We start from the raw sequence: 20,033 nt of genomic DNA, 5'->3' as shown, positions 1-20,033 counted from the left end.
TCGTGAGCATTGTAATACTATCAGTGTGCCAATCAATGCGTAATTTCATACATATTATTCATTAGATGGTGCTACGGTCTTTACAATCTTTCGGTTATTAAACTAATTAAAGTCTCGATAAGATTGAACTACTATGTAAATCGACAGGGACTCAACTTGTAAGAGACATCGGGACGTCATTCCTCTTTTAGTAATAATTTTATTTACATTACGGCATATAGCATTCTATTTTTAGTTTATTAGCATTTGAATCTATGTGTTACGATCAAAACATCATATTTTAAATAAATTTCTTTGAAATGGTTCATATTTATTCGACTTTGATAAGGCATATCACACTCTCCAATAAACAATAACATCCTTTTTGCACAGTATAAATATAATCTGTTAGTAAATTTCACACATAAATAGCTTCAGTTTGACTGTCGTTTGCATCAAGAGAGATTTTATGATCACTCTCGTCATCAAAGAAACGTCGAAAAGTGAATTCAAAGAAGCCGTGGTGAAAAGGTTTACTGCTATCGAAAAGCTCATCAATACTATGACTACTCTCTTCACATGACGAGTCGTGTAACCGCGCTGGATCAATCGGATCAAAGTTTGATGTATCAGTAGGATATTTTATACGCGGCTCATAAGGTGCCTGCTGGTTCCTTAAATCTTTAGTGAAGTCGATGCTACGGAAAAACGGGTGGGATTTTATTTCTTCTACATTTTTTCCAATGCGCTCATCTTCATTTTTGCACAGTCGAAGAATAATGTCCTGTGACTCTGAAGAAAGCAGTGCTTCCATTGGTATCTTCAGCGTTTGTCTCCAATTGATCACCTAAAAAAAGAAATAAAACAAGGTCATCACTAACTTTCCGCTTCATTCTGCACACTAAATCATCTTATTCTGGAGAAACTAAAGCGAGGAAGTAGGATTGTACACGCTGTCCATGAGATGGAGTGTAAATATGTTGAATATAAATATGTTAAATATGTTTAAATACAAACACTACAGCCAACACAGTTATCCCTCTGAGCAATAGGTTCGATGCCCTTGCTCCGGTGAACGACGAAGGTGCACAGCAAAAAACTGTAGAATCAAAGCCCGCACCGATTTACCTGCGTCAGGTGGTAACTAGAAACGCGATTGACCTAGTTAAAAAAGCTATCGGTAGCAACAATTTTCTGTGCCGCAATGTGCAACGCGGAAACATTAGTGAACTAAAAGTGCAGTGCAATACGATTGACGATTATCGCAAAATTGTGAACGCGTTAGAGAAGGAAAAAACTCTCTATTACACCTACCGCTTAAAAGCTTGGAAAGGTCTATCTGTGGTGCTGAAAGGCATAGAACAGGGTGTTTCACCCGATGATATAAAAGACGTTCTAATCGATAAAGGTTTTGAAGTGGCTTCGGTTACTAATATGTTGAACCGACTAAAAAACCACAGCCGCTCTATAGAGTAGAACTAGAGCCATCAACGAGGAAATTGAAACCGGGTGAAGTGCATCCAATTTATAAAGTCACCCGACTTTTAAATCGTGTAGTGACGTTCGAAGAGCCGCACAAACGGACTGGCCCTGTGCAGTGTCACAACTGCCAAGAATACGGGCATACCAAAGGTTATGGCAACCTTCCAGCATTCTGTGTAATCTGCAGTGGCATTCATGAGACAAAAAAATGCCCAGTCTCAAGAACAGCAACAGAAGCAAAAAAAATGCAGCAACTGCGGTGGCAACCACACTGCAAACTACAGGGGGTGCCCTGTATATACAACATTAAAGAAAAAACCGCAAGAATCTCGACAAAAAGCTGCAACTAGCAGGCCTGCAAACTATCAGCCAACCCTGCAACCAACGGTAAATTCAGCCACACACCCAAAACCCCAACCTCCTGGTTTCACGCCTACACCTAGCACATCGTATAGGGATGCTCTACTCTCCCAACCTTCAACATCAATAATTCCTCCCGCGGACCAATTACAAGTATTTATGGGTTCAATTATGCAACTCATGACATCAATGCAAACAATGATGCAAGAAATGTTGCGCAGCCAGCAACTTCTCATCCAAAAATTGCAATGTTCAAAATAAATTTTTTGAAAATCTGCTATTGGAATGCAAACGGGATACATAACCATTTGAATGAAATTATACTATTCTTGAACCAACACGACATTGACGTTTTTCTTATCAATGAAACTCATCTGACGGATTACTACACTGAGAGAAATAATTAGTAAATATAACGAATTTTTTGGTAAATACTACCAATCTATAGTCATTTTCGACCGTACTAATAAACACATATGTCAAGCAGAACAACGATTCGGAAGCCCAATATCGGCTACATTTTCTCGCCGAAAATGCACGTATCAGAATTATATCCTTATTATACCTCCGTATTGCCTTATAGGAACAATGAAAATGGTTAATACGCGCTTTTCTCACCAATTTTCAGATATGACAATATCCAAGCTTACTAATGTTATCGAGTAAAATATACTAATCTCTGGTAGGGATGCGGGTTTGTTGACAATATGTACAAAAAATTTGTACATTCTACTAATTTTGCATTACCAAATGTATTTAGTAGTTTTCGACCGAGGATTTTTCTAAGGGTACAACATCAGAGTTAAGGGATATGATTTCTATGGTACAAATCACCCGCACGGGTCAGCAAGAGGTGGGGCTGCGATCCTCATCAAACGAGATATTCCACACTATTTATGGCACCGTCACAGTACTCTTAATATCCAAGCAGCGGCTGTGTGCATCGAGAATAAATCTGAGAAAATAGTACTAACAGCACTCTACTCTTCACCGAACCACCACCCTTTGGAAGAGGAACTGAAAGACTTCTTCTCACTCCAAGGGCACCGATTTATCGTCGCTGGTGACTTTAACGCAAAACACACCTTTTGGGGATCAAGGCTGATTACCACTCGTGGACGCGTATTATACAACGTTATCACTGACTCTGGCTATGACATTGCATCATGCGGTGAACCGACACACTGGCCAGAGGACCTCGCACGACTTCCGGACCTGCTAGAATTCGCTGTCACAAAAAATATTAATAGTAAACGAATTCGATCGAAGCTTCTTCTGGATTTATCATCTGATCACTCACCAATACTCCTGGAATACTTCATAGAAAAGGAAGTGAAGCAGACGTCATCTAATCTCACTAACTTTTCGACGAATTGGACAAAATAATAAGACAAAATAAGATCTAACATTCTCGATCTACCTCTGGATAACGAACATCATATTGAGGAAGCAGTTAACCAGCTCAGTGTACTCATGAAGCCTGAAGCCTATGAAGCCTCAGAAACACAAAAAAATATTACTGCCTCCCACATAAAAGCAGCAGTTGCAGAAAAGCGACGACTAAGACGTATCTGGCAAAACAAACTATCGCCAGAATCATCAGCATCCTTCCAATTTTCTCAAAAGTGTTCGAAAAAATTATCCTGATAAAATCAGCGCCCGAGATTGAAAGATTAATCCCGAATCATCAATTCGGATTCCGAGCAAAACATGGCACTATTGAACAAGTGCACCGATTGATAGAAGAAATTCGTAAAGTATATGAAGGCCGCGGATACTGCTCAGCGCTTTTTCTTGATGTAGCTCAAGCTTTCGATAAAGTCTGGCACGAAAGACTGCTCTATAAAATTAAAAATATGCTACCACAAGTATATGACATTATGCGTTCTTATCTACCGGGAAGAAAGTTTCATGTTCGGTATAACCAAACTCTATCACCAGAGCAAGAATTTTATGCTGGCGTTCCTCAGGGCAGTGTTCTTGGACCAGTTCTCTATCTCAACTACACAGCTGATCTCCCGACCGCGCGTAACCTTATGACTACAACATTCGCAGATGACACAGCTATTCTCAGCAGTCACAAAAACAGAACGATTGCTTCACGGGATCTCCAGGAACACATAACGGTCGTGGAAAAGTGGCTTCAAAAATGGAGAATTAAAGTAAATGAAACAAAATGTGTCCACGTTACGTTCACGCTTAATAAGAACACATGCCCACAAATCAAGTTCAATGGATCTGCAGTACCTCAATCGAATGAAATTAAATATCTTGATGTACATCTAGATCGTTGTCTAACCTGGAAGAAACACATAGATGCGAAGAAAACGCAATTGAAGATGCGAGCAAAACAAATACATTGGCTAATCGGGAGGAAGTCGAAATTAAAACTAGAGTTCAAACTACTTCTATACAAATCCATGCTGAAACCTATTTGGCATTACGGCTGTCAACTATGGCAAACAGCTTCAGCAAGTAATATCGAAATCATCAAAAGAGTACAAAATAAACTGCTAAGACAAATTACTGGCGCCCCTTGGTACATTCGCAATAGTGTCATACATCGAGACTTAAGGATGGCGACGGTTAAAGAAGAACTTCATAAAACGAGGAGGAAATATGCGGAAAAGGTGAAGAATCATCCAAATCCACTAGCAAGGCGACTCGGTCAACCTATGGTAACACGTCTGAAGAAAAAAACCTTAATTATTTGAACGTGGTCAAACGTTAGTGTTGTGCTCCAGCACACATGTGAAATTTTAACTGTAAGAATTGACAACAAACGTAATACTTTATTATGTTAGAACTAAATGTATAACCAATTATTGTTATTTCCACATTATGGAAGGTTCAATAAATGTATGTATGAAAAAAAAATGTTTAAATATGGACACGTAGGACATCCACGTGTATAACCAAAAATAAATTAAATGTGCTCTTTACAAGCATTTTCAACTTTCCGTCCACCCCGAGTACTCTGTATTAAATAATAAACCAACAAACATCCATATTTTTCATATGGCAGAACTTCTTCCTTTAACCCTTTCATTACGGCAGTGTGCTCCGCCGAAGTGCTACTCCTGTACGGAGCACTGCGCCGAGAAGTATGCACATCGCGCTGGTGTGATCGAAGAGCAGAGCTAGTTATTTTCGAAGCTAATCCGCGTTGACGGCATTGAGCTTCGTATTACGAAATTATGAATTATGAATGAAAATAATTTTTCCCAAATGAAATTAGTACTCCATATAAATTAAAATCACTTTTGCTTGCAAGTAGTGAAAAAATATCATACAAAAATTGTGTCTAAAGATAATTTTATATTATAATGGTAAGTTTTTAAAAGTAAGTTTTTTTGGAATATCTGAAAAATCATAGCAAATGGTTTAAATTAGGGTCAGAACAACGTATTTCTAGTAGGTAAATAACGGCAAGAATAAAATTTCATACAAATTTTAGCAATTTAAAACTGCCTCAGGGCCGACTAAGCTGATAAAGAATAGTTGGCCTCATACAAACTAATGTCGTATCCAGATGTTGACACCATTCCGCCGTCAACGCGAATAAATGTGATTGAATTTTATTTATACACCTCTCACTTCCACTACAGTCATTTTCGGTGGATTAATTTCAGTGTATCGGGGTGAAGTGGAAACGAAATAATCTCTACGCATATTGATTCTTTTGTTTCGTTTCTTTCCTCTTTCGTTCTCTTAGCGCCCCAATCATATATAAACATAAACATTCCCACCTTTCATCCTACATTAAACACCTCGCAGTAGAAATCTGTCAGTATGCATACACTCTCCTACGAAACATAGTGGAAAAAAATATATTCGTCGATGTAATATTCAATGCAAAACAAGATTCAGTCAAATCGTGTTTGTTTTGATCGTTATTCCTTACCGTTTTTATTGTGATTTCGCACTCAAATATTTTTTAATTAGTGACTGTCCATTGACTGTTTGTTGTGCGAATGTGACAAAGTTGTCGATATTATCGTTCTTACGTTTGTGTTGCAACTGTAGCTGCCTAAAAGTTTTCGTTTTGTTCATCTGATTTATCATCCACTTTTACACAAAAACAATAAACATTCCTCGGCACCTCTTTGCTGTTCTTGTGTTTGTGCTGTGCTGTAAGCCTACCGATAGGCGAATAAGTTCGACGGTTATCATGGAGAAGATTTGTGCAAACTGCTGCCAAATGATAAACGGCATTGAATTCGTCACATGCCGTGGATATTGTGGTGGCATATTCCACTTGCAATGTGCTGGCCAGCCGGTAGTGACACGTGCTCTTCTGGGCTATTTCTCGTCACATCGGAAAAATCTCTTTTGGATGTGCGATGAATGCGCTGAGCTGTTCAGCAATTCCCATCTCCGCTCCATTACTAAGGTAGCAGATGAAAAATCTCCGCTGGCTGCACTCACGGAAGCAATCACCAATTTGTAATCGGAAATAAAGCAATTGTCATCTAGGCCCACTTCGTTGACCATGTCACCCGCAGTGAAGCGTTGGCCCTCATTAGAACCTGTTCGAGCTGCCAAACGTCTTCGTGGACCTGATGTCACACAAAAATCGTCTGAATGTCAGTCTGGCTCTAAGCTGATTGGGAATGATGTTGTATCTGTTGCCATCAGTGCAAAACCAGCACCCAAATTTTGGCTCTACCTGTCTCGCATACGTCCCGATGTGACCAATGGGGAAATTTCAGCAATGGTGCGTGCAAATTTGCAATTAACCCAGGATCCCGATGTAGTCAAACTGGTCCCCAAAGGAGCAGACATCGGCAACATGACCTTCATCTCGTTCAAAGTCGGTCTTGATCCAGCTTTGAAATCCAAAGCAATGGACCCTTCGTCTTGGCCAGAGGGCATCATATTCCGTGAGTTCGAGGAGATTACTGTCCAAAAATTTCGGAAACCTCCCGTTGTCAACCTGACGCCAACATCCATCACACCACCGGTAGATGCAATGCAGAATTGATCGATGTTCCAATGCGTTATGATGAGGACGGTGGGAACCCAAGGGTTCCCATCACAGGCGAGTATATCCATTCTATTCTCTCGACCCCAGCACTCAATCAGTCTGTGTTGCAACATACTTCTACTTCCATCGATGATGCCGTCTGGATTTATTACCAAAATGTAAGAGGATTGAGGACCAAGCTGGACAATATATTTCTTACTTCCCTCGACTGCGGTTATGACGTTATATTGCTGACGGAAACTGGACTAAACGATAGCATCAATTCACTGCAAATTTTCGGATCATCGTACAACGTTTTTCGATGTGATCGATGTTCTCTGAATAGCGACAAGCGTAATTTTGGCGGTGTACTGATAGCTGTCGCCAATCGACACGTGAGCACACGCATCGACACGCTTAACGGAAATCGACTGGAGCAAGTGTGTGTTTCTGCGAATATTCGGGGCCATCGTTTCCTGATGTGTAACATTTACATTCCACCCGATAAAAGCCGGGACGTTGTTTTGATGGAAGATCATATCGCCACCGTCCGTGAACTAAGTGTGTCCGCCAACTCCGAAGCTATCATTCTCGCTTGTGGCGACTATAACCAGCCGCGTTTAGCATGGTCTAACGACGACAACAGCTTACGTCTCGACAACCCGATACTTTTGACTCCGGCGAGCGCAGCGCTGATTGACGGAATGGATTTCTTGAACATGAATCAAATTAATGCACAACAAAATCACCTGCGCCGTACATTGGATTTGGTTTTTTTAACCGAAGGAAGCCATGCTGAAGTATTGACCGCCGTTGATTCACTAGTGTCCGTAGATCCTCATCACCCTCCTTTGACCATTCGCTTCAACGCACCAGCTAAATCAGTGACTTCGCTTCCAGTGGGAAATGTAGAAGAAAGGAAAATAAATTACCGCAAAATTGATTTTGACAGCCTTTCTGCCCATCTGTCCGGTTCTGATTGGAGTTGTATCTACGATTGTACGAACGTCCATGACATGGCATTCAAATTTTGCGACATCATTCGCAAATGGCTGATTGCGAACGTTCTTTTGAAACGGTGCCCAATTTCACCTCCTTGGAGTACGCCTCTCCTCCGGAGGGCGAAGCGTGTACGCAATCAATGGCAGCGACGTATGCGAACTCATCGATACAACTTTACAAAAGTCAATTTCAAACATGCAAGCGATGACTATAGGCATCTAAATGCTGCACTCTACAAATCACATGTATTAAGGGTGCAGTTTAGACGGCGCCAGTGGTTGTATGGTTAGCGTAACAGCCTCACAATCCGATCGGCCTGGGTTCAATCCCAGCTGGCGTCGTTGGGATTTTCTGAGGCGAAAAATCTCTGGTTACGTCTTCCTTCGGAGCGGAAGTAAAAGAAGTTGGCCCGGCTCATGAGTTGTTGAGTCTGATAGGTAGGAACAGGTGGAGTCGCCTCCCTGATGTCGGTGATTGGCACTAAAGTGGCGGAAATAGGCCGACGAAAAATAAGCGAAGATAAAAAAAAAAAAAAAAAAAGGGTGCAGTTTGGTCTACGTCGTGATCCAAAATCCTTCTGGAGCTTTGTCAATAGCAAACGCAAAAACCTAATAGTTTCGTCCAATTTAGTGTATGAAGACAAGGAATCCAGTGATGAAGCCGAAGCGTGCAACTTCTTCGCAAGACATTTTGCTTCCGTCTTTCAACCCGAGCCATCTAGCGATTCCGATGCTGAACTGGCTGCGTCTAACATCGTTGCGGATGCAGTAGATTTGGATACGTTTGAAATATTACCTGCAATGATCATCCACGCCTCCAAGAAATTGAAGAATTCATTTTCTCCTGGACCAGATGGTATCTCTGCATCTGTCTTCTGTCGCTGCATAATTGCAGTTGCAGAGCCGCTTGCCTTCATTTTCAGACACTCGTTTGAAAGAGGAGTGTTTCCCATGTGCTGGAAAGAATCATATATGTTACCTGTACACAAAAGTGGGGATCGACGTAATGTGAAGAACTATCGTGGAATAACCAGCCTCCCCGCTGCATCGAAAATTTTTGAGATTATCGTCAGTGATCAAATTCTACATGCTACTAAGTCCCACATTTCGTCCGATCAGCACGGTTTCATTCCCGGTAGATCCGTAAGTACCAATCTGTTGGATTTCACCAGTACTTGTTTCGAAGCTTTAGAACAAATGGCACAGGTAGACGTGATCTACACAGACCTAAAGGCAGCCTTTAATAAGATCGACCACAAAGTGCTACTGTGTAAACTATCACGGATGGGCGCATCGAACAGATTGGTGTCGTGGTTGTCGTCGTACCTTACTGATAGGAAGCTTCGTGTCAAGCATGGCTCTAGCGTATCATCATCGTTTGTGAGCGTATCTGGTGTCCCACAAGGAAGCAATTTGGGACCTTTATTGTTCGTGTTATATTTCAATGACGCTGCATCTTCGTTAGGCTTCAAGAACAAACTTATGTATGCTGATGATTTGAAGATCTATGTCGTGGTACGTTGCATCGGGGATTGTCTACGTCTTCAAAGGCTACTCGATGAGTTTGTTCACTGGTGCCGCAAGAACAAACTTGTTATTAGCATCGGTAAATGCCATGTAATGACCTTTCATCGATCCAAGGATCCAATCATTTTTGACTATCACATCGTTGAAAATGTTCTTGAGAGAGTAGATGAAGTGGTAGATCTTGGCGTAGTGCTGGATCCTAAACTTTCCTTCCATTCTCATTATACCTGGACCATATCTAGGGCAAACCGACAACTTGGTTTTCTATTCAAGATTGCCAAAGATTTCAAGGACCCGCATTGCCTAAAAGCATTGTATTGCTCTCTTGTTCGCCCGATCCTGGAGAATGCATCTGCTGTTTGGGCTCCTAATGATGTCACGTGGAACCTAAGGATTGAACGAATGCAAAAGAGGTTTGTACGGCTTGCGCTCAGAAATTTACCGTGGCGTGACCCAAAGAACCTACCAGCATATGCTGACAGGTGTCGCTTGCTTGGACTTGAAACACTTGATCGGAGACGAAAGATTCAACAAGCGACGTTTGTAGTTAAACTACTCAATGGCGATGTCGACTGCTCGTATCTCCTATCGCTTTTGGACTTTCGAGCCTCGGGTAGGATGCTGAGATACCGATCCCTAATGCAGCCGGGATTTCATCGTACTTTGTATGGATACAACCAACCTGTTTGTGCAATGATCCGCATGTTTTCGTCCGTTGAATCAGTTTTTGAATTTGGAATGTCCACGTCACAATTTGTTAATAGTATTAGAAGACTGCATGTATTTTAAAACGTGATAGATTATTCATTAAGACTATTTCTGTCAGATGAATCAATAATAATAAAGAATAAACAAGCGGTGGAAAAGGAGACACTTTTCGACGAGTTCCACTGCCGTGTGGTTGCCCACTGTGCGGACTACCATTTGATTACACATGCTTTCAACTCTTTTTGCGACATTCGTTAAGTTGATTTCCAACCTAGGTTGCATAGTGTGTAGATGGCCTAGGGGTAAGGTGACACTGGATCGGAGTACGTACGAAAACTTGATTGTGCGATAACCTTAGCCTTAGGCCACGGTTATACTGCCTGCAGATTCTTACGAAAATAAGGCTGCACGAAACGCATACAATCGTGAGAAGTAAACAACCACATAGAATTGTATTGATGCGGTTACATTGCATCCCACACTATGCAACCTAGGTTGGAAACCAACTTAACGAATGTCGCAAAAAGAGTTGAAAGCATGTGTAATCAAATGGTAGTCCGCACAGTGGGCAACCACACGGCAGTGGAACTCGTCGAAAAGTGTCTCCATTTTCACCGCTTGTTTACATCGACGAATATATTTTTTTCCACTATGTTTCGTAGGAGAGTGTATGCATACTGACAGATTTCTACTGCGAGGTGTTTAATGTAGGATGAAAGGTGGGAATGTTTATGTTTATATATGATTTAACGTACGATTTAATTGAATGCATAAAAGTTGTCAACAAAACTGGAGTTAAATACATTTTGACGAAGGACTACGTCTAACCTTTCAATATAGGGGCCCATTTTAATATTTCTGTGTGAAAAAGTATTCAGTTTTTGAACGCTAATACCTCCTCAATTAATGAATGGATTTTGGTTCCAAATACACACATTGATAGGAAATATCCTCAGCAATTGTATATAAAGGGCGAACACGAAATTATTGCGACACATTCAACAGGGCATAACTTTTTTACCATTGGGTAAAAATCAACCAAATTTTGCACACTTTCTCATTGATGTGTATTGTCTACATGCTGTCAAACTCGAAGTCGTGTTTTCCTATTCAACGAAAATGGAGTTGAACCAACGCGAGTCGAGAGAACAAATTCTTTCCAAACACCTGGAATTTCCTGACCTGTCGCACCGGCAGTTGGGAAAAATGTTGAACATTCACCATTCAACCGTCTCCAGAGTGTTGAAGCGGTTCCAGGAGCGGTTGACGTTGGACCACGGCAAAGGAGCTGGAAGAAAACCGGGAACGGAGAACAAAAAGACGGAGGGAAATGTGAAGCGGATGATTAAAGCAAATCCCAACGTCTCAAGCCGTGATTTGGCTAAAAAGATCGGCATGTCGCAGAGCTACGTCCAGAATGCAAAGAAGAGAGCTGGACTACATACATACAAGGTACAGAACTTCCCAAACCGCGATGAGCGGCAACAATCGACGGCTAAAACTCGTGCACGGAAGCTCTACGAGAAGATGCTAACAAAATAAAGCTGCTGTGTGAAGGACGACGAAACGTATATAAAAGCCGATTTTAAGCAAATTCCGGGGTTGGAGTTTTTCACCGGCAAGAGCAAGTTCGATGTGGACGACAAATTTAAGAAGAAGAAAATGTCGAAGTTCGCCTCCAAATATCTCGTTTGGCAGGCCATCTGCTCTTGTGGACTGAGGAGTGAGCCGTTCGTGACAAAGGGCACAGTAAATGGCGAGATCTACAAATCTGAGTGCCTCGAGAAGCGCCTTTTGCCGTTCTTGCAGCAGCACGACGAAGCTCCACTATTTTGGCCAGATTTGGCATCAAGCCACTATTCTAAAAGTGTCCTGGATTGGTATGAGGCCATATCTGTCCATTTTGTTCTAAAAGACATGAACCCGCCAAACTATAACTATATGGCTATATAAAGTGAGCGATGGTGGGGCTTGGCCACATTCTATCATCGGACGCCCAGCAGGATGGACGATATCTTGAAATTGATTGTCAGCAAAAGATATATCGCTGCATTTGCCGGGGATGTATGCGGTGCGATACCGCAAAAGTGAGAGACGGGGGATGTGGTGCAGGAGAGCCTTTCGAAGTGTGTTGAAAGCGGTGGAAGCGTCGCGCCGGGTGAATGAATGGCTAATAGCGCTCGATTTGATAGAATGCCGGTTTTATTTAGCTGTGACATATTTGTATGTAACATGTAACAGGTCTATGGCGCTGTACCACATTATTATTATTTTGACGTAGGACTACGTCTAACCGAAAGATATAGGGGGTGAAATGGAAATCTAGGCACTGAACAAGTAGGAAAAAATGCAAGATTTGGAACGCTTAAAACTCGAGCATTTCTCAATAGATCGCAAAGGTTTTTGCATCAATTGATAGGAAATATATCTACGCATCTATCATAACGAATAACATTTCATTTTTCTTGAGATAAATAATTGAATAATTGTGAAATATCAAGCATGGTCAAAATGCACTATGTGCCCATTTTTGATTGGTCCATTTTGTGCTCCTCAAATCGTACCGACCAAAACAGGCAACCAGAGCAGCAGCGAAATAGAATGAAGCACGATTGGAAAGGAAAAAGAAAAAAATGAACGAAACATTGGTCGCAGTCTCACACATGCGTAATTCTCGAGCCAGCCAGGCTTGAAAATCCCCGCTCCGCTGCCGTAACGATCATTCTCATTCAAACCGTACACCACATCGGTTCGCATCACAACACATCAACAAACCAACCCAAGCAGCCATGTCTGGACATGGTAAAGGAGGAAAAGTGGAGGGAAAGGCAAAATCCCGCTCGAACCGTGTTGATCTGGAGTACCCCGCAAGGGTAGCTAGGCCGAGCGCGTTAGTACCAGTGCAGCAGTCCACCTACCCGGCGTTATATAGTTTCGGCCGCCGAAGTGATCGAGTTAGCTGGCAAAGCTGCTCGCGACGATAAGGAAACCCGCATTCGGAACAGAACACATTCGGTTCGGTGGACATCAAGACAACAGGCAGTTGCAGCGAGTGGCGAGTGGCAAACGCAATCGCAAAACAGCGGCAGCAGGTAGCAGATGAAAAAAGTTTGTTCTTTATACAAACTGCTTTGGTGGCAAATCCAGAACAAGGCGGCATCGAGGGCGTTCGAAATGGTTTTTTTTCAAAACCACGAGTACTAAGTTTTCTAAATTGGAACTATTCCATAAAACAAGGCGCTTTTCAGGGCCATAAAACCTTCCAAAAAAGAGTTTAGGAAATACAGTTCAATGCTTTCTAAAGCAATATCCATAATAATAATAAAACACTTTCATAATTTGTTTGCCAGGATATGATGAGTATGTGAATTTGGCAGTTGTTCTGAGCTTATTGATTTTCACCAATTCTTAAATTGCATCTAGATTGAAAGTACAGTAATTTACACTTATCTCGACATTTAGCTAATTGGACGGACCTGTAATGCGACATATTTAGTTGGACATTTTTGTAAACATAGAGTTCGGGGTCCAAATTATGACCCCACATTGAAAGTTGACACTGTACCACTGTCATCGCAAATGTTCAATTACAGGTTAAAATTACCTCCAATCCGATACTGAGTGGTGGTAATGCGATGTGCCATTGAATGTAATTTACTGTAAAATATGTCACAAGCTGGATGGGAAGAAATTTTCCAACTGTGAAAGCTGTGGCGAGTGGCAAATGCAATCGCTAAACAGAAAGGTTTAGCCGAACAAGATGGAGATATCGAGTGATAACAAAACAATAAACTCTTTAGATCAAAGATAATTTTGTGATCCTGAAAAGGACCCTTTTTAGCCTGCATGTGAATCCAACGAGCGAACAAATCGTAATGAATGTATTTTTTTGCCATCGCTCCCTTTTAACGCTCATTCGTTCGTCTCGTTGGACTCGCCCCTCTGGCTGAGTCTGCCGATTTGTCTCTATCCTGTGAGTGTGTACCGCTAGAGTATAAAACACGCGGACCCCAAAAAAATATCTTATTTTCTTTCAAACCGTAAACCCGTGTGGTTGTACGGCATCGGCATCGTGGACGTAACAAAGAAGGACAAGTTAAGGGAAAGGCAAAGTCTCACTCGAACCGTGCAGGTCTCCAGTTCCCTGTTGGTCGCATTCACTGATTGCTCCGCAAGGGTAACTAGGCCGAACGGATTGGTGCCGGAGCACCAGTATACCTAACAGCGATTATAGAGTTTCGGCCGTCGGAGTGCTCGAGTTGGCTTGCAAAGCTGCTCACGACAATCAGAAAACCCGCATCAAGAACAGAGCAGCTTCGGTTTGGCGCTCATCAAGGCAACAATTAGTTTCAGTGAGTGGCAAAGTGTTTCTCCGGCACGTCGCATTAAATGTAATTTACTGAACAACATGTCACAAGCTGGATGGGAAGAAATTTTCCAACTGTGAAAGCTGTGGCGAGTGGCAAACGCAATAGCTAAACAGGAAGGTTTAACCGAACAAGATGGGAATATCGAGTGATAACAAAAACACAACACCAAAGGTTCTTTTCAGAACCATCAACATATTCATAAAGAGTAAACAGTAAACTAATCCATTTTTCAGGTAGATAGGTAGGTATTCACGTAGGAGAAGAAAATAAAACAATATATTTAAAATATATATTTAACAAAAGCTGTCCCCTTTGTATAGTCCTACGTCACTCCGGTTATGTCCCCGACATTACCCATCCGTCTTTTTTTATATATATATGGGTATCAAATGAAAGGGATTAACTAGTACTAGATTGACACAGTTATTTATGAAAAATGCAAATCCAAAATGGCCGTCACCACAAAATGGCGGATTACATATTTTCTCTACACCCCATCAATATGGGTATCAAATGAAGGACTTGATTAGTAGAACACAGTTGTCACAGTCATGAGGAGTGCAAAGCCCAATTATATCACGATACTAGACGGTAAATTTCTATTACGATATGATTGCCATCAGCTGTGTGTTCGTTGCCGGCTGAACAATAACTCCTACAACATTTGCACGACAAATTTTGATTTTTTCGTATTTTAATCTAAACGTTTGAGTGTTTGCTGAGTGCTGAGGTTTTATTTTATCCTTTGATTTTTTCCTGTAATTTTGTACATGAAAAGCTGCTCATTCTGTGATCTGTGCTCCATGACATTCAAATAATGGACACCCCTTGGTGTAGTCCTAAGTCTCTCCGGTTATGTCCCCGACATTACCCACCCGTCTTTATATAAATTATAATATAAATTAATATAGATTAATACAGCCCATACATGCTCATACATGCAAACGTGGAGGCGATATACATACATCTTAGAAAATAATAAATCGTATAATTATCGTTTATATTACATCATATACCCCATATACGTGTATATGTCCTCCAATTTCATATGCATATGCCAGTTATACACATCATACAAGTAATGTGCCTTAGATGTATGTATATCGCCTCCAAACTCAGCCTGCGAATGACGGATCTCAATAATAGCATGTCCGAATAAGAACCTGAAATTATTGAGAAACCAGAGCAGTGGTTCCAAAGCCCCAGAAAAGGAGGATGGTTGTAATAGCTATTATCCATGGTTATTATGGAAAGGAAGTAATGGATAAACCCCTAAACCAAGGTGTGACGCGACTCGTACCGAGGGATGAATGGAGGGGGAGTTTAAACCTTGCCGTTAACGGAGCCTGTTGAGCACCAGGGCACCCTCCACAGTATCGTCTTCCCTTACTGCATTAAACCGGTCACTGATGCAGTGAACCTTGTTAACCACGAGACTCGTGGGACTTCTATGAATAATCCACATCCAAATGAACAAACCGAGCGGTCGAAAATAACGCAGAACACTAAGGTTCTGCAAATAAATCTCCATCACGCTAAAGCAGCGTCGAGTGTGCTGTCTAGGAGGTTTACTGAAGACGCTATGGATTTAGCTTCAATTCAAGAGCCTTGGGTCCACAAAGGAAGAATACTTGGTATTCATACTTGTTTATGCAAGTTATTCTACGACGACAAGCATGACTCCCGAAGAACTGCTGTTCTAGTAAAAGCAAATATTCAATGCTTTCCTATAACAGAGTTCATTCAACGGGACATCATCGCGATCAGAGTTGAGATACCAACCGTCAAGGGAAGATCAGACATAATAATTGTGTCGGCTTATTTCCCTGGCGACGTACCTGAGGCACCTCCCCAAGAGGTTGCGGCGTTCGTAAATTATTGCAGAGAAATCAAAAAAGACTTCATCATCGGCTGTGATGCCAACGCTCATCACACTTTGTGGGGTAGTACTGACATAAACAGTCGAGGTGAATGTCTTTTAGAATTTCTCTCTTCAAACAACATTGACGTTGCCAATATAGGCAATGAACCAACGTTTATAAACACTATCAGACAAGAAGTCCTGGACCTAACACTGTGCAGTCCGGTAATTTCTTCGAAAATACACAACTGGCACGTTTCGGAAGAGGCGTCTTTGTCTGATCACAGACACATTATCTTCGAATGAGATGGTGACTTAATAGTACAGAGAGAATATCGTGATCCAAGAAAAACCAGCTGGGAACGATATTCACTTGAACTCGAGTAAAAAATTCTTAATACAAGAATACGGTCGATTGAACAGCTCGAATCAACTTCAAAAAAATTAAATGATACGATAGTTTCTGTCTATAACAGTAACTGTCCACTAAAGAGAGTTTCTTCGACAAGAAACGTTCCGTGGTGGAACAAAAGTATTAGACTGATGAAAACTCACTTCCCGGGATCTACATCGGCACATTCTGATACCAGTCCTAGCTATAACCGCGACTTAAAATGCTTTCGAAAGTATCCTGAAAGTGCAAAGGAAGTCACAAACATAGTTGCTGGATTGGTTTTCACGAGGGCCAGAGTAGAAAGCGCGGTGAGATCCTTTCAACCATACAAATCCGCAGGTTCAGATGGAATTTTTCCAGCCCTGATTCAAAAAGGAGAAGCTAAGCTGATTCCATATCTAATCGAGATTTTTAAGGCAAGTCTGATACTAGAGCACATTCCTTCCACATGGAGACTCGTTAAAGTGGTCTACATTCCAAAAGCTGGGAAACGGGACAAATCACTCCCAAAATCATTCAGACCAATAAGTTTCTCACCAATACTGTTGAAAACTATGGAGAAAGCCATACATGAATACATAAAGTCTGTATTCATGGCTAAATGCCCTTTATCTAAATACCAGTTTGCCTATCAATCAGGCAAGTCCACGGTCACAGCGTTACACACGCTTGTGACTAAAATTGAAAAATCTCTTTCGTCAAAAGAAACTGCATTATTTGCGTTTCTTGATATCGAAGGGACTTTCGACAATGCTTCTTATGTATCATTGCACAATGGTCCAGGAGATGCATTTAAGTGAAAATTAGCATTTAGAGCTCGACAGTTATGCTCTAGACAAAAACTGTCTTAGACAAAGTTGTTACTCATGATAGAGCGCTCGTTTTTATGTTGTCAAAAATAGGGTGACCAAAATTTTCGATGAAATATAAAATCTAACTTTCTTACCTTTATAAATAGAGGTAAACATAGTTCAACAATGCTGTAGCTCCAATTATTTGAGACAGTTTTTCTCTATCTCTTTAACTAACCGATATAGCGCCTTTTTTCTATGTTACGTTAGGGTCACCATGAAAAAAAACTGTTTTTGCTCTAACTTTTATGTATCAAATTTTACATGCAAACTGTCTTCGAAAGACTTTTAGAGCTTACTAATACAAACATTTTTCGATGCAGAATTTGTCAATTCCTCAACTTTACTCAAAGTTATTGATATTTCTTCCCGAAAAACTTGCATTAGGGTAACTATGAAAAAATGGTTTTTTTTTACTATAACTTTCATATTTAAAATTCTACATGAAAATGGTCTTCGTACGATTTTTTGAGCTTATCAATACCAACATTTTGAGATGCAGAAAATGTCAATATCTTAATCCTGTTCAAAGTTATTGATGGGTTCAAAATAACATAGTTTTGAAAATCACATATTATATAAAATGAAATCTGTCCTTTCAAATTCCGTCAAAAAACTTTGTTTACGTTTGCCCCAAACAAATGAAAAGAGCATGTTTTTCGGGAAGAAATATCAATAACTTTGAGTAAAGTTGAGATATTGACAAGTTTTTTTTTTATCCAAAATATATATTTTATTAAGGCTCATATGGCGTCAGCCTAACGGGGCCGGGAGTTCAATATTTTGACAATGTTTGCTTAGACTATGTTAGTAATATGTAACCGATTACTCGCGGTAACCGACGTACTCGAGTGTTCTCATAATTGGTATGTCGCAGTCTTCGATGCTCTGTACGTGTGCCCGACACGGGATACTTCCTATTAGGATGCAGCTGACCATTAATCAGCAACGCCCCCCTAGTCTGTACCCCATATCTAGCGTGGTGCGTCTTTCTCGACTCGAGGAATCCAGGATAGAATGGTCACTAGCCGGCGCAATCATCAGCTCGTGTAGAGTTGTCATGAGCGGTACAACCTTTGACTCTTGTTGAATAATCAGTGGACTGCACAACCTTCGGCCCATGCATCTGTAAAGAGTGTGTGTATGTATTGCCGCGACAAAGTAAAAGTTATTGACAAGTTCTGCATCGAAAAATGTTTGTATTAGTAAGCTCTAAAAGTCTTTCGAAGACAGTTTGCTTGTAAAATTTGAAACATAAATGTTAGAGCAAAAAAAAAAGTTTTTTTCATGGTGACCCTAACGTAACTTAGAAAAAAAGGCGCTATATCGGTTATTTAAAGAGATAGAGAAAAACTTTGTTCTACAAAGATGTCTCAAATAATTGGAGCTACAACATTCTTGAACTATGTTCACCTCTATTTTATAGATAAAGTTAGGTTTTTTATTTCATCGAAAATTTTGGTCACCCTAATTTTTGACAACATAGAAACGAGCGCTCTATCATGAGTAACAACTTTGTCTAAGACAGTTTTTGTCTAGAGAATAACTGTCAAGCTCTAAACGCTAATTCCCACTAAAATACATCTCCTGGACCATTGTGCAATGGCACAGGCTATGAGAAGAAGACATTTCGATGACTGCATAGTCGAATGAATCAAAGGCATTCTCACAAATAGACAAATCACCTCGGAGCTGTGTGGGTCGTCGACATCTGTGATTGCAACGAAAGGTTGCCCACAAGGAGGGGTTCTATCACCTCTCCTTTGGTCACTGGTGGTTGACGACCTTCTGATTAGTTTGGAGGCGAATAGTTTCGAAACCGTGGGTTTTGCTGACGATCTAGTCATAACGGTACGTGGCACGTTCGACGATGTGATATCGAGCAGGATGCAGATGGCCTTAAACTAAACTGACCAGACGCGGGACAGTCCCGCATTTCTACAAAATGTCCCGCGTAAGATTACGTCCCGCATTTGGCAAAAGAAACGAAAATGTCCCGCGATATCAATATATTTCAATATTACAATTTGATCATGTTGATTTTATTAAATTCATGAACCTCAAAAAAAAACTCTTATTTGGCAGACTGTTCAAGAGATGCATTCCAATGCACCCAAAGATTTACGTTGAGCTGGTTTCATCGCACCGACAGTGGACTTTTTTTTCAAAATTAGAAAATGATTTTTATAAAAGTCCCCTATTGATCCGAAGGGACCAACGTGAGTCAGACGAAAAATTTATCTTTGGTCCCCTAGCTCGGTCAGGGAATAAAAGTGTTGAATAAGCCGGAAGAACTAGTGTATACGGGACAGGAAGAGGCAGGGTTGTTTGATGAAGCATCGTAAATGAAGCACTTGGCGGCCTTACGGAAGTTGGCCGGAACCTCAACCATGACCGATGAAAAAATGTATGTCGTGGCTCAAAAGTTTTCTATCGGTCGCGGCTGGAGAATGTTGGGAAGGTTGGCGGTCTTCGCGACAATGTTTATCTTCAGCCGATCCATCCTCCAGTGATCTTTTGGCATAAAGAGCAGA

General features: G+C 41.0%; 1 protein-coding gene across 2 annotated transcripts in view; it reads right to left on the bottom strand.

Annotated features, from left to right (window-relative positions):
- Window positions 1-278: 278 nt before the first annotated feature.
- LOC129761775 (serine/threonine-protein kinase LATS1) overlaps window positions 279-20,033 on the bottom strand; it is a 315,887-nt gene continuing 296,132 nt past the window's right edge. For both annotated transcript variants that reach the window (XM_055759536.1, XM_055759534.1), the window contains one exon: window positions 279-826. In XM_055759536.1, the coding sequence (XP_055615511.1) occupies window positions 398-826 (429 nt within the window). In that variant the 3' untranslated portion in view covers window positions 279-397. The remainder of the gene's footprint in view (window positions 827-20,033) is intronic.

Source organism: Toxorhynchites rutilus, chromosome 1 (assembly GCF_029784135.1).
Source record: "Toxorhynchites rutilus septentrionalis strain SRP chromosome 1, ASM2978413v1, whole genome shotgun sequence".
NCBI lineage: Eukaryota > Metazoa > Arthropoda > Insecta > Diptera > Culicidae > Toxorhynchites > Toxorhynchites rutilus.
The sequence above is the reverse complement of the archived record's forward strand: the minus strand, read 5'-3'. Positions and strand labels throughout refer to the sequence as shown.